At 33.6% G+C, this 16,450-nt stretch overlaps 1 protein-coding gene across 1 annotated transcript in view; it reads left to right on the forward strand.

Moving 5' to 3' along the window:
• Positions 1-16,450, forward strand: part of LOC125049018 (lissencephaly-1 homolog) — a 29,215-nt gene extending 12,765 nt beyond the window's left edge. Inside the window, exons 3-10 of the mRNA XM_047648016.1 lie at positions 4,328-4,481; positions 10,004-10,150; positions 11,408-11,564; positions 11,983-12,160; positions 13,717-13,852; positions 14,381-14,536; positions 15,362-15,557; positions 16,107-16,450. Coding sequence (XP_047503972.1) covers positions 4,328-4,481; positions 10,004-10,150; positions 11,408-11,564; positions 11,983-12,160; positions 13,717-13,852; positions 14,381-14,536; positions 15,362-15,557; positions 16,107-16,180 — 1,198 coding nt within the window. The 3' untranslated portion in view covers positions 16,181-16,450. The remainder of the gene's footprint in view (positions 1-4,327; positions 4,482-10,003; positions 10,151-11,407; positions 11,565-11,982; positions 12,161-13,716; positions 13,853-14,380; positions 14,537-15,361; positions 15,558-16,106) is intronic.

Below are 16,450 nucleotides of genomic sequence, written 5' to 3' on the forward strand. Positions count from 1 at the left end.
TCGCTTTAACGGTGGAGGAACATAGTGAGGAAACCGGCTTGGCTTAGCCCCAAAAAGTCGATGGCGTGTGTCAGGGATAAGAGGCTGATCACCTACTTGCCTATTACATTGACGAATGATCGTGATACAGATACAGAAATCTGAGGACCTACCTAAAATGGTTGTAGCGCCACTAATTTATTTTATTTTTATTTTATATCCCACCCAGTCCACACTAGAATGTCGGATGAGCTTTTCGATTGAAGGTTGAACACCTAAAATTTACAAAGGCCCTTGAATATAATAACTCTCGAGCTTATGAACTTGATTGCAACCCCATATAAAGGTTCAAATTCTTTCTTACATTAAACAAACCTTACATTAAAAAAAAATCAAATGATTACGAAACAGATACATAATATAGTCTAAGGCATTTTTAAATTATTGTTAATGGAATAGTAGGTCTGATTAGAGTCGCGTCGTCTTTAAGTTAACATTAACTGCCAGTTTTCATATTAAAAGCGTAGGAGGAGCAAGAAATGTTGCCACTCGCTTCAATCGCCAAGTGTTTTGCTTTACAAGATGCTTATAAGGTGACCATCATTTGGTGACGTCCCATATTTAGTAAGTGTCTGAAGAAAAACAGACATTTCAATTGTTGTAAAGCGCCCTACGTTAATATGAGAAAGATATCATCAGTAAGAGATCAAAATACTGCGATTGAATCAAATTAAGTTACATTAGTTTTCAGGTATTGGTTGCATAAAGAAATAATTCTAAAACTTTCCATAACTGATATAGATTCGCTTTTTAAAATTTCACTTGCAGAAAATAAAGTAACTTTATAACTCCCACGCGAACAATAGGGACTCCCGCGCATCTGATTGTCTTCACAATCGATTTAGTTTCACTAGACATTGCAAACTTAAAATAGCCGAGAAATTAACATTCTGTCATTGGTTTTATAACTGTTTAATCATTAGCTTTCGTGGCACAAACGTTCAGTTGTTTTATGAGACCTGATGATTCTGAGTTTCAATCCTAGAAAAATGAGTTTAAATTAAAACGTAAGATTTATATGCAACAAAAAAATATTGGTTGTTTGTAAAGTAGATTTACGATCGAGATGTTTACGTGATAACGTCTTATTGGTGATATACGTTTTTGGGAAGTAAGGAATTAATGAAGATAACAATTTTTTCAAATTTTAAATTACATCTATCGTTTTATTCACACTTTTGATGATAAATTTCGGGTGTAAAATGACAAGTTTACTTATTCGACTATGATATACATTTTTCTTCATACATTCACGGAATGACTGGCAGCGCTCGAGATGAGACGGGAGATCGGTCCGTCTCTCTCTCGTTATACCTGCGATCGCGCTCGTGAGGTTTTGGTGTGACACAAGTTTCTGAACATGTCACCCGACTAAAACGATTTTAAAGACGTTATCACGTCAAAATAAGCAGTATTTCCAAACAAATTAGTCCTACAAGAGATGTTTGTTAACATCAGCATTAATTTTCGGAAGAGTCCATAAGCACCCCTACACGTGCAATAAATTTTGATAGGCAAGAGAAAGATTGATATTTTTCTTACCTAAACACATATTTTTCATATACATATAGTGTAGTAGTATATGTATTTAAAACACAGGTACTACTACTAGAAGAAAACGAGTGAATTCACTACCAGATGAAAACTATTATTACAAATTCACTTCTACAAGTACACTATGAAAGAGATAGCCCAGTGCTTTGAGACTGTAAGTAGATTGAAGATATAGTACCTACACATTTCCTGAAAACTTAAGAAACTCGTGAACGTTAAAAAAGTATAAAATGAATAATATACTAGACGTTTATCAATATCTCTATAATGAATAAACGTTCACAATTTAATTATAATTAGTGTAATTACCTTGAATTCTAAGACCTCACTCAAAACTTATACATAATTCATATGGAATAACTCCAATCAAGCTTTTCCTTACAATTTCTATTAGAAAGTTTGTACTTCGCGTGTACAATTCCAAAGAAAGATTTAGTATCTAATATATGAAGTAATTGTTGTTAGACTCATTAAATCATTTCTCACATCACTTAATAATTAACTTTCGGCTGAGCTCTTGACAGGCACGGGACAGGAATTTGGTTAATAGCTTGTAGGTCCTAGACTTACTAATTAAAATATATTTCGTCTGCACGTAGAAGTGCCGCCTTCTATGGCTCCTAAGCCTAAATCAATTTAAACAATCGTGAGTTTTCAACATCTTTCGTATGTATAATATATACGTTTTCTCACTAACGTGAACATAATCTGAAGGACAAACAACTCCACATAAGTATTGTCTTTTTCACGCGTGTATTTTCAACTTTATATAATAAACACATTTACTCATATTACTGGATACGCGATTGATGTACGTGATTAATTTTACAATTTATATCAAACAAACAATGTCCTAACTTTGTTGAGTCTTAAATAATTGAATAAATTTTTTTATTATAATCAATGGACTCCACTATTGTACAATATCAGAAGTTCACATAAATGTTACCATAATATGGTATATTAACAACATACTTTATATATATATACATATATAAATTACGTGTCACGTTGTTTGTCCGCTATCGACTCCTTAACTACCGAAACCGATATCAATCAAATTTGCACACCGTGTGCAGTTTGATCTAACTTAAAAGACAGGATGGCTTACATCTTAATTTATACTCGCAATATTATTTTATTGCAAATTATTTGTTTATAATTTGACAGTCACAATTCTAACAGATGGCACTGTGTTGAAAGTACCAACGTTTCACATAAGCTACAATTTAATGGCATAACCACCAAAAAAGTATGGTACCCATGACTGGTGTTCTCCTACCGTTTCCCTTGAATACTTTACTGCTATATAATATAACAAAAACATTACCCACAGCAAAGCTTGGCCGAGTCTGCTAGTATATTATATAAAGTATGTTGATGGCGTTGGTACCAAATTATTAACGATCTAAATGGCTACTTTAGTTGTACCTTTTTGACCATAGTAAAACTTACAGCTTGTACCAAAAGTATATGTATTGTAAGGGCGTAAGTTGTTTAAGCATTCGGTAGTTTTTATTGAATAAAAATAATGATTAAAGGTTAGTAGAAACAATTAGTCGGCAGCTGCTAGCCGCTGAAGCTGTACAGGTGCGTTACGTGACATTGACAAAATGGACGATGACATCAACCTAAGCTTGTTTAATTTATTCTTGATAGTATTTCTAAGTTTCCGTATGCGGAATTGTTTATTTTGATAATACAGTGATTTGGCGTTATAAATTATTTTAAGCTTAAATGGGAGGAATATTTAAATAAACGTTCAATTCGCTGTTGTCTGTATTCGTATAGCTTTTGTTTTAAGTTAATTCTCGGCTAGGACAAATTACTTATGTTATTTTCACGCCAAGACTGTTCTAAATTACGATGAAAATTACGAATTTTGGTATTCCTAAAATGTACCAAATTAGTAAAGAATTAAAAAGCTTAACTGATGCGTTTCCGTATAATAGTTGGGTTAAAAATACGTAATACGTGATGTATTTCATACACAATTTGACTTCATAGACATTTATCCTCTATTTCCTCATTTCCTTCTAAAGGCATCTAGTCCATATAAGCGGATATAGCAATGGAAGGACGAAGGAGTTATCTTTTTAGGAAAACTAGTATACAAAGTAAAGGTCGTACAATCGTTTAAAATTCCTTGTTGTTACAATATCGAAATTCTTAGTAAATAAATTTCACCTGTTGTGCTATGCTAGTGATTGCGTAGTTACTTTGATTGTTCTTAGGCGTATTGGTCTTTAAAATTTCTGGAGATTTACTTTATTACTTTTGATAAATGCAATGAGCACGAAACAAGCAATACGTGTCGTTTGAATTTAGTTGGTCGAACTGTATCGCGTATTTGCGATTGGAATAGACTGACCTTGACTTGACCAATTGCAATGCAACGAAACGGGTTTTTTTGTTTCACATTATCACTACTTTAAAAAGTTATATTTATATTCAAAGTAATTTTACGGACACAAAATGAAATGATCAAAGTTTCTGCCAACTCACCATTAGACAGTATGTGAGTCGAGTAAAATGTCGCCATATTCTAGAGCTAAGAAGACCGGCAGTAGCTCTAGACAGAAAATGAGTAGATGCTTCCAATGGGAAGTCACTCCACATGACAGCACCACAGAAAAAATTTGCTCATAGCCTTGGGGCTGATTGCAAATAACCGCAGAGAGAAAAAAAAGTTCAAAGTTTCTACAGATTAAATATGTGATTTATTTATTTTCAGAAACAAAGCTATCGCCGACTATTTAGGCAGCAATGGATACACGGACGCGCTGGAAGCGTTCAAGAAGGAAGCGGATATGACGGGCGAAATGGATCGCAAATTTGGTGGTCTCCTCGAGAAGAAATGGACGTCTGTTATCAGGCTACAGAAAAAGGTAGGTTTGTTAAGGAAAATTATAGATCACACAGCAATTTCAACACACAATTGTATGTGTGGAGAGAGCGTGTATATTCTATTAATCGATTATTTAGTTTTGTATAGAAGAAACGTTATAATGTTGGGTTTAGATTATTCCATATACAGTTTTAGGTTAAATTAGTTGGAACAGAATCGATTGCAATCTGTGGTTTTAGTAGTTGTACCTGCCTGCTAATTGATATACAGTCAAAATCTGTACTGACCACTCATATTTGGTCGTAAAAACCAATAGTCGTAACAGCCGATGTCGTTGTTAGTAAGTACCTAATACAATAGAATTCAGCCGGGACCTTTGCTTTGGTCAATATAACCGGTATGTTGTTCTAAACGATGTCGTCGTAAACGGTTTTGACTGTAAATATAAATTAAATTTTGCGTAGATTGTTCGTATTTAATATTAAACAATCATTTCGTAACACTTAAGTACTATATACCTATACTACAATAATTATAGGGACTATACTATCTACTATTTGTTTTCCTAAAGTGTAAATGTAGATCATTTACGTAGTTCTGAAATACGGTGATGCGTAATAGGGTCAAGGATGCGCCTACGTTGTTTTCACGGCGTTTTCCTCGTAAAAATAACGTTTATTTGTTAATTAGGCAACGGTTCAAATTGAAACGTTAAAATATTTTGTTAACTGTATCATAACGAGCTAATGGTTGCAATGTTATACGTGTAGAATTAAAAAACTGGCCTATATTGTACGCTTCTTAGAAAAAAATTGATCGATATCCCATCAGGGGGTAATTAATGGTTGGGAATTAAGGCGCATGATTGGACTAGAGATGCTTTACATTTACCTTCATAGTAGAATATTATCTGTTACAATAATTTACATCCAATAGCAAGGCAGAGAAAACTCCGTCGCCTCCATACTATGTGGTAAACTTATAATATAATTACAGTCAAAACCGGTTATAACGACATTGAAGGGACCGTATAGTTGCCGACGTTATATCCGATAGTCGTTATAAGCAATGTCATATACACAAGTACAGTACATATGTATGTACATAGTTATCGATCTAGAATAGATAAGTATGGGTTATAATATGGCATGTGTTAATATTATAATATGTAAACGAGTCAAAAAAGAAACAAAAATATTTATTACGAAATAATTAGGTACAAAAGTAATCAGTCAGTCTGATTTTTTGCATTTTACGTTTCATACTCCTCAAGGTATGAGTATCACCAGTATCAAACTGTTGGTTAAAGGCAACAAATTTTATATGCCTAAATATTTAAAATTATATTTAAAGATTTAAAATCGTTTGTATTGTTTTGTTTTGCTGAGACAAGAAGCGGTTGGTCGTTATAGCCGATAAATATCGATAAACTTTCGCCGTTGTAAGCGATATGTCGTTGTATCCGATGTTGTTATAAGCGGTGTCTTTACTGAATAGTTTACTAGGGATTCGGACGGGACCATACAATCTGGTTGTAATAACCGATAGGTCGTTGTAAACGATGTCGTTATAAACGGTTTTGACTGTAATTAGATTAAACCTAAAATGTTGTTGTACCTTGTTGAATAAATATGTACAATATAAAAAGTTAGTCATTGTTTCCCATTTTGCGCCCATCCCATTCTTCGAATAAGTAGACAAGTGTACTTTTAAACACATGTTACATATAAATAGGGGTGAGGGTGTGCGTAAATGGCTTCGTATATCAAAACAATGCACCGCGTTTGCGACCCTCGTTTAGCCTTGAAATGCTTGTAGACGCATCTTATTGATTACAAGAAGGGGTATAGCACAAACAACTGTATCTTTTGAGTTAATAAGTCAAACTGTGGTTGCACAACCTATAATAGATTGTCACCTTTTTTGTTGTTTTGAGATTCATTTTCATCAGCCTCGCTGTCCACAATGCTCCGTTGAATGTTTTTCTCTATAATAAAAATCTACTGATTAAAAACGTAGTTATTTATTTATTTATTTATTAAGGAACACCAACAGATTACATGTATATATTCTCTAATTAACAATATTGGGTTTTATTCTAGCATGCAATCGAATAATAGGTGTACACAACATTGACTCTAATAAATGTTAGCGGACAGAGTTTACTTAAGTATTTGTATCCTTAAACATAAATAAATTGAAACGTGAAAAATATTACATGACTTATGGCTGAGATGACTGAATTTTCTTCTTAAAACTAGGAAGTGAGTCATAATATACGTCAAGACTATGTCTACAATTACATTAGTTAAAATTCCTAAGCATTCTACTGAGGGGCGCATGTTTACCTAGATTGGTTAAGGACTGTGGAACGACAAAAGTTAAGAGTAGTTATCAATATCAATGTACGATTTTTGTCCTCTAAATTTTTTACTCAAATACAAAAAGCTAGCCCACACAAAACGTCTATAATGTTCCATTTTTAAAATGTTCCTTGTGTTGTAAAAGGCTTATGTTTAACTTACCACCAGGTATAGTAACATATAACAGACAAAAATAGTAAATGATTACCAAAATTAAACCCGCATTTTAATGTAAAATTACAACCTAAGTTTTAACATCTCGCTATCCTATTTAAGCAAACTGGCTCCAAAAAACTCATTGTTAGCCCAAAAATAGTTAATGAAAACCAAATTATTAACCATATTTTAATTTAAAATGAAATGCAAAAAAATAAAATCTCGTTATCCGATTAAAGTAAATTACCCTCGGCAAAAAAAATATTTTGCCAAACACAGTAAAGTAAATTTACTCCTAACCTTTTTGTCTCCAAATTGATTAACCACTACAAAAAAAAATTATCTTGAGCGTTTCGTTTACAACCAAATGCTATACCTAAAATAAAAAATAAAACTCTTACAATTTCAATAATCCCTTTTTTAATTATTGAAACAATCATTAAAAAGATAGTCCTCTTAAAACTAATAATAAACAGTTCAAAGATCTTAAAACTAAACTAATAATAAGCATTTAAAAAATCTTAAGAAGAATCAGTCTTCTGTATTAATTCACTGCACAATTAATGCTTTCTTAGCTTTGGCTGGTCGTCCTCTTTTGCGCTTCATGCCAATCGGAATAGCTCTGGCCTCTGAAGGTGGCTGGACGTGCTTAAGCCGAATCGCCAATCCAACGAGATGTCCCAGTGTGGTGGGAGAGGATCGTAAGCCGCAGACATAACTTAATATGGCATCATAATGCTTCATTTGGTAATAAGCCTACATTTTATGTCAATCATAGTGGTTTATTTAGGCAGAAATAGCGCATTAATTTGCTCGCTAAGATTTGGTGATCATTTACTACATTTGGTGTTCGAATACAATTTGAAGTGCAGTCGTGACTAAAATAGCTAGTACTATTGTAATTTTAGACGTTATTTATCTGGTGTTAAGTATATATTTTTGGTAAAAGAACTAAGGGTATCAAAGCATTTTATGGTGATCATTATATTTAACCCCGTTGTAACCCCGTTGTAAAATGCAAGTAGCTTGGCATGCGATCCGCGCTTAGCCTAGGGAATGGCTATCGATCGCTGCGACGACGTTTCTAGGTCGCTATCAGGCTTTTGTAAAACACTAGCGACCTGTCTCGGGTTTGCAATGGTCTGCACTTATGAGTTTCGTAAGGAATGTAATTAATGACATTAAAATATTGCATATATAATTAACACATACGAATTAAAATTGTCTTAGTTATAAGTTTGCAGAGTATTACAAAACGTGTTTTTAGTTTTTAAATATATTTTAACATTATAATGTTTCGTGGTTGACTTTTATCTGCATATTTACTACGTAGTGAACTGTTTTTTAATTGCTAATGCATATAATAAGTTATTTATATAATATGTATATCGAACATAGATATATATATATCAATAACTTCGTGATGTGCAGACAAACATAAATAAAAAATATCTACTATTTAGGCGACCATGTATTGCTTAAATGTCAGAACACTCCAGACACCAATTCATTTTATTTTGTATATATATTGATGATCTCATTTTCTAGCGAACATTTTCGTTTTAACTTAAAATACTTTTGTTTTCAGCTATTCAAAGCCAGAAAAGGTTTTTTTTTATGTTATAAATTTATTGCAGTTAAACCGCTAAGTGATCTTAATCTTAAACTCGGTTTTTCGTGTGAAAAATTGATTCTTCTAATGAGCGTGGGAGGGTCGAGTAGCTTTAATATTTCGTTTTTTCTACATCAATTTTAAAATAACATTTTAAACGCGGTAACAAATAATTGAAACTATTTATGAGGTTATACATATTACTTATTTCATATATAAAATGGCATCTATTCTTTAGGACCACAAAAACTGCGTTAGCGCATGTGTCGGTTAGATTGACAGTTATAATCGTTAGCTAATGCATCAGGTGGATATAATTAACCTACTGACTTTTTATCTTGACACATGTAATTTATTAACATATTGCAAATTTGCTTTCGACACATTATATGACAGTTAGAGTAGTTACTTTAATCCGACTGCTTTAAAGTAAAAGTTATCAAGCAAGGCAATTGCCAATCCAATCTTTTAATTAAGTAATGTCCAATAATATTTCATTTTTTCTTTAAGTATTGTTATTTTGTGTGTATATGTGTGTGTGTTTTCGTATGTAATAAATGTTATGTCTATGTCTAAAAGATGTAAACATTTGGTGTGTAAGACCTACCTACATAATCGGTCTGTCGAACCTGGTTTTAATTCAAAATAAATCTATGCTAATATTATAAAGAGGCAAAGGTTTGTGAGGTTGGGTACATTGGAACCACTTAACCGATTTTGATTGTTTTACCAATAGATAGCCACGTTATACACTTATAACGTGGCTATCTATTATTGGCATATGACACTTCATATACTATGTTTTTACCCGAAAAATTATAACACTTTCGTGGTAGTCGTATTTGTAAAGTCAGAGAAAAAAAGCTTACTTACGAACGCTGCCATGCCTTCTAGATAAAAGTTGTAGAGCTCGATAATGCCTAAAAGAAGCGACAGCCTATGTCTAGCCTTTATACTATACAAAAAAGCTTTAGTAAGTCTTCTTTTCTTTATATATGTACCTACATAATAAATGTGTGTGTATTTATGTACACGCGTTAGAAGTTATACTTCTTTGGCGTAATTTTTTTTTTAATTTCTTTCACCTTATTCTACGTTTGAAGAAAAAACTACACTACCAATAGAAAAGAGGTATTTATTTAATACATTGTCAGTTTTATTATAACGCATTATATAGTTAAAAAGTTTATTTAAATATCACAAAAAAAATATTTCTACATAATTAAAGAAATTGACATTTTTTATTTAAAATGTTGACTTTACTTAACTTCAGGGTCGGCTTTTGTGACGGTGTGCTCGCGCATTGTAAAAATTTACTCTCATTATTTTTCCCTAACGCGCCAAAAGAAGTACAACTTCAATATATATAATACGAGTGAAAGTGTAACCTCCAAACATCTTAGATATATTTGTTTTGATTGTGAATTACAGGTGATGGAACTAGAATCAAAGCTCTCCGAGGCGCAAAAGGAGTTTATAGAGGGTGCACCTACGCGTGCTAAGCGCACGCCCACTGAGTGGATACCTCGTCCGCCAGAGAAGTTCAGCCTCACCGGCCACCGTGCTACTATTACTAAGGTAAAATGGTACCCTTAGCGTAAACATCTAAATTGTGTTCAAATTTATGTTTGTAAAGTTGCTATTTAGTTGTACGGTTCGACATAAAACCGCATTTAGTAAAATAAAATATGTTTATTATGGAATATAACATACAGGTATCACTTATTCCACGTCATTAGTCTAGTAATAGTTATAGACAACGCAAAATTTCATATTCCGATCATTATAATATATAACAGCGTTAGTTTTTTGTACAGTGTTTTTAAACATTTTGTAGCATATACGAAAGCGTACAAATTCTGGCTTTCGTTTTTTAGTATCAAACGTGTCTACAAAGTGCTCCAGTTGTCTATACAAAAATGTATAAATACTTTTCTATTTCGTTAACTATTCTATTGAACGTATTTTTCGTGCTAAGAGATAATGATAGGACTAGTATTTACATTCGGTGGAAGGAAAGCTGCCCGTTTTTTTATTACCATTATTTTTCTTAGAACAAATGTATGTAAAATTGGCTAAGTTTAATTACCGTGGAAGTAGTGAACTTCATAAGCGTGAGGACACATATTTGAGTCCGAGCGAGTGTTACGCACACATACATAATTTTAAAGGCAAGAAGACACAGCCTGTGTATTTATAAATGCACCCTATTTGGTCTGATTGATGACATTATACGCAACTAAGCTGTCAGATGAAAATTGTAGAATTTTTTATACTACATTATTGCAACAGGAGACCCGACTCACAGTTAAAATTAATGCAAGTAATTTCTAAGAATAACTGGCATTGCCACCTGCGTTGTCCTAATAATAGACCCGAGTTATATACTTACTAACATTCCATACTGGAAGCCAAAATGATTACTTTACTAGTCATCTTGATGTTTTTGCTTACATACTATCTGCAGGTATTTTATTGCGTTTATCCCTATAAAAAATAATAGTCATAGTAGGCTGGTTAATCCCGTCTTCTAACGCCTAGTTGTCTAATATAATATATATTTAAGTCAGCAATCAACTTTTATTAGATATAAAATATAATGATATATTAATAAGTGCTTGTATATAGTGTGTGATGAAAATGTATTACCATTATATTATATTATAAAAATATTATTTATTTTTATCCTATTTCTCACTTAAAAGCAGTTCTTTAAATCTACCATAAAATATTTAAATGAGGCGTTCAAATTATGGTTAGAGTAAAAATCATAACGAATATAATATGTATGTGTAATTAATTTCGTTAAGCTAAAATATGTTTATAATTTTTCAGGTAATATTTCACCCAGTGTTCAGTTTATTAGTGTCATCGAGCGAGGACGCCACCATCAAGGTGTGGGATTTCGAAAATGGCGACTTCGAACGAACCCTCAAGGGTCACACTGACTCTGTTCAAGATATCGCTTTCGACCATTCTGGAAAGTTGTTAGGTAAGTTCAAGTGTTCTAAAATAATTATTAATTACGATGACATCGTTTAGAACAACATACCGGTTATATTGACCAAAATCAAAGGTCTCCGACTGAATTCTATTGTATTATTGGTACTTAATAACAACATCATCGGCTGTTACGACTATCGGTTTTTACGACCAAATATGAGTAGTCCCTTTGATGTCGTTATGACAGATTTTGACTGTATATGGAACATTCGTGATAAAGAAAATGATTAAAAAAATGAAAAAATATTCAAGTCATAATTTTTTCTATACAAAAGAATGTCTGTAAAATACACTGGTTAAAAATCTCGATGTGTTTATCGAGCCTTTAAAAAAAGTTCAACCAAACCGATGCAATGTTTGTTATGCTTTAAAGAAACACTTTTTATTTATTTCCTAAATTATTCCAGTATCATGCAGTGCTGACATGTCGATTAAGCTGTGGGACTTCAATCAGACATTTGAATGTGTGAAGACAATGCACGGTCACGACCACAATGTATCATCTGTGTCCTTTTCGCCCAGTGGGGATATTGTCTACTCGGCCAGCCGAGATAAGACCATCAAGGCATGGGAGGTTGCTACAGGGTATGTCATATCACTACATAGTATAAAACAAAGTCGCTTTCTCTGTCCCTATTTCCCTTTGTATGCTTAAATCTTTGAAACTACACAATGGATTTTGATGCGGTTTTTTTTAATAGATAGAGTGATTCAAGAGGAAGGTTTATATGTATAACACTAACACACAATAACATCCATTAAATAGTGGAGAAGTACTGTTATTTTTGAGGTTTCTAATGTGATGTCGTAAATAATTACACTTTTTCCGCTTACATTGCAAACGCAGGCTGAACCCTACGAGTTTTATCAAAATAATGTACTAAGTATTGTACACATTGAAAAGGTCTACAGAAAAGTCCGTGATGGTATATGTCTATCTCTTATGGATAACCCACAATAACTTTTTTTTGTCATTTACTTTTTACGACAAATAATGGCTAATTTTCGAAGCGATTTTAACCAATACAGCATTAATCCTTAACCAATTAAATACCTTGAATACATTGTTCATTTAATATAGATCTATATGGCCCTTTACACCGTATGATTTAAGTGAATATTTTCGAAGATATTACAGATTTAAAAATTGCGGGACGTAGCGTTTGCGGCGGTACCGGCCAGCCGCACAGTTTTTCTGTAGTGTATTTAGTATTAGCATTGCACCCGTGCGAAGCCGGGGCGGGTCGCTAGTTAAATACATAAAATGGGATTTATTTCGTATTGTTGGACATTCTTTGTGAACATTTTTGAAATATAATTTTAATAGATATGTATATATTTATAAGTCGGACTATTTTTTAGAAAACTAAACTATTAGAATAGTTCTGGAAACTTAAGTATAGTATGGATTGAAAACTGTCTTAGTTATCAATTTATGTGTATTTTTATTTAAGTACTAGCTGGCCTGGAGAATATCGTACCGCCTAACAGTCGATTCTTTATTTTTTTTTAATACTTATTCTGCTATTCGGGACACCGGTCTAGCTAGTAAGATAAAAAAAAGAAAGTTGATAAGACAACAAATACATTATGTCAAAAAATAAAAATGTACCTTCCCGGAACCCCTCCACTAACACTTGAACTTTATGATATGGTACTAAAGTTCAAATTGCCTTTAAATATTATTACGAATATTTTGTATGGGAATATAGAAAAGTGTTGTTTTTAGACTTTTTCACCCAATTTTTTTAATTTTTCTCTCCGTAAGAACCATCCTCGTACTTCAAGGAATATTATAAAAAAAGAATTGGCCAAATTGGTCCAGGCGTTGTTGAGCTATGCGCTTACCAACACATTTTGCGATTCATTTTTATATTATAGATATTTACTTATAATGGCAATACTAATTTTTAGTACAAATGTTGATAATTGATAAACATTTCCAAGGCCTATTATAATGTAAAAGTTTTATTAAATTATCCTTGGTACTAAAACTGAAACTGTAAACAAGGTTGACTTCAATAAAACCTTATTTCTAGTATAAATATTCATAGCTAATTGTAGCTGTTAGCTTACATACTGGGAAATAATGTTTTACAAATACGACCAACAAATTGATTGATTCTATTAATATATTCCAGGTACTGTGTTAAGACGTACAAGGGTCACCGTGAGTGGGTTCGTATGGTGCGTGTGTCAGCTGATGGAGGCCTTCTCGCATCTTGCTCCAACGATCAGACTGTACGCATCTGGAACGCTGATACTAATGAGTGCAAGGTAATTTTCAGCATATAAATTCATTTGTTTCAAGACTAGGAATGGCCTTTCTTTTTTATAGAACAGGGGGCAAACGGGCAGGAGGCTCACCTGATGTTAAGTGATACCGCCGCCCATGGACACTCTCAATGCCAGAGGGCTCGCGAGTGAGTTGCCGGCCTTTCAAGAATTGGTACGCTCTATTCTTGAAGGACCCTAAGTCGAATTGGTTCGGAAATACTTCAGTGGGCAGCTGGTTCCACATAGTGGTGGTGCGCGGCAAAAACTGCCTTGAAAAACGATCAGTTGTGGAACGGCGGACGTCGAGGTGATACGGGTGGAATTTCGTACTCTGCCTCGACGTCCGATGACGAAACTCAGCTGTAGGTATTAATCCCAACAACTCCTCTGAACACTCTCCATGGTAAATGCGGTAGAAGATGCAGAGTGGACTGTGAGTGAAGTTCCGTGGTCTCAAAGATGTTGTACTATTTCATTTACAAGTGGCAAATATTAGCTTATTAAATAAATATTTATGGATATTCACAGATGGAGCTACGCGAGCACGAGCACGTGGTAGAGTGCGTCTCATGGGCACCTGAGAGCGCCGCAGCCGCCGTCAACGAAGCGGCCGGGGGTGACAACCGTCGCGCTAACCACGTCGGACCCTTCCTCGCTAGTGGTTCCAGGGATAAGTCTGTTAAGGTAAGTTATACAATCATTGTGCGTTCAAGTTGACCCCTCCCCCCCATGTAACCGTGTACCCAAGTATAGTAAGACGTTTCGTGACCACCTAGTGGTTTAAATCGAAAATAATATTAACAATAACGCGTAATTCAATCCCCGCCCCGTATCGTAACGTTTTACAAAAGGAAAACATTCGTTACGTAATACTTGAACGCTCCCTTAGATAATAAATATAAGCAACTAAAAAAATCATTCATTGACTGATGTTCAACATTCTTGTTTAAAAGTCTTGTTTAATTTTAGCTATAGGTACATATTAAGAAGAATCTGTAAATTCAACCATAACTATCAACCAGTCCTTTCTAAACTGATGATAACCGACCAATAAGTCTTTTTTTTTAATCTTAGTTTATTTGAAACTCATCAATCATACATTTCTAAAGAAAACACTTTTTACCGGATTGAAGTTATGTATTATTATACAATTATTTTACATAATTTTAAATTTAACCGACGTTTCGTGCGTGTGTTCACTGTGACTGAAGACAAAAGGTGTTGAATGACAAAAAGTATCACAGCTGTAGAAAAACTTGTGTTGTCTGTATTTATTTCCCCGGAGTTGATATTGACTAAAAGATGGAGGGTTTTGGCAGAAATGACTCACGGTGTCCTCTATTTTCAAATTTAATATTTAAAGTTATGTGTGACATAACTTGTATTATTATAAAATTGTAAATTTATAATAATACAAGTTATGTCAATAAAATACAATACTACATACATTTCTATTGCATTAAACTAATTTAAATCGATCAATAATATATGAAACTTTTTCGCCTTCAGATATGGGACGTTAGCACCGGCGTATGCCTGGCGACTCTTGTGGGGCACGACAACTGGGTGCGAGGTGCTGTGTGGCATCCTGGAGGCCGCTACCTCCTGACAGCGTCTGATGATAAGACCCTTCGCGTATGGGACGTGGCTCACACACGCTGCCTCAAGACTTTGTACGCGCACCAACACTTTGCCACCAGCCTCGGTATGCTATCATTAATAAATAAACAATAATTCAGTGGCGCTACAACCTCTTTAGGTCTTGGCCTCAGACTGTTGAATCTGTTTTATGAGCATGTTTAAATCTAATAAGCAAGTAGGTGATCAGACCCCAGTGCCTGACACACGCTGTCGACTTTTTGGGTCTAAGACATGTCGGTTTCCTCACGATGTTTTCCTTCACCGTTCGAGCAAATGTTAAATGCTATCATTATTTTTTCTATATTTTACATGAAACTCTCTAAAATGTCGAAATTAAACGATTCTATATAAGTACTTTATAAGACGCGCAATCCCTTCCGCAGATATAGGGTACACATAAATATATTTTGACCGTAATTTATTTATTTAGAGTTTTATCTAATGAAGAGTATTTTTATCATAGTATGCATAGTGAATAAAACGTCAAATGGTAACTACTAGATTAAAATATCAAGAAATGTTTAATTAAAGAAAATTCTTTCGGACACAACCAGTGTAGGCTCATTTTTGGTGTCTATTTAAAAAATATTTAATAATTAAAATTTTGTTTCAGATTTCCACAAAAACTTGCCATACGTCATATCGGGCAGCGTTGATCAGACGGTCAAAGTTTGGGAGTGTCGTTAATAGCTTTGCCATTATAGTAACTTAAACTCACCGATGATATCATTAATTTCACATTTACGAAATCTGCAATCAATATCGATAAACGTGAATAAAAATTTGATATTCATTCCTCCATAATGGTGATACGTCTATAAATTACCGATAACAACACATTCCATTCGAGTCGGCTGTTTTTACGATTATTTAACTCGCGATTTTAAATGAAATACAGTTTTTTTAAGATTTAACATTTTCTCAAATAATCTAATGTTTTTGCTAGCGCCATTGCTT

This window comes from Pieris napi, chromosome 4 (assembly GCF_905475465.1).
Source record: "Pieris napi chromosome 4, ilPieNapi1.2, whole genome shotgun sequence".
Lineage (NCBI taxonomy): Eukaryota > Metazoa > Arthropoda > Insecta > Lepidoptera > Pieridae > Pieris > Pieris napi.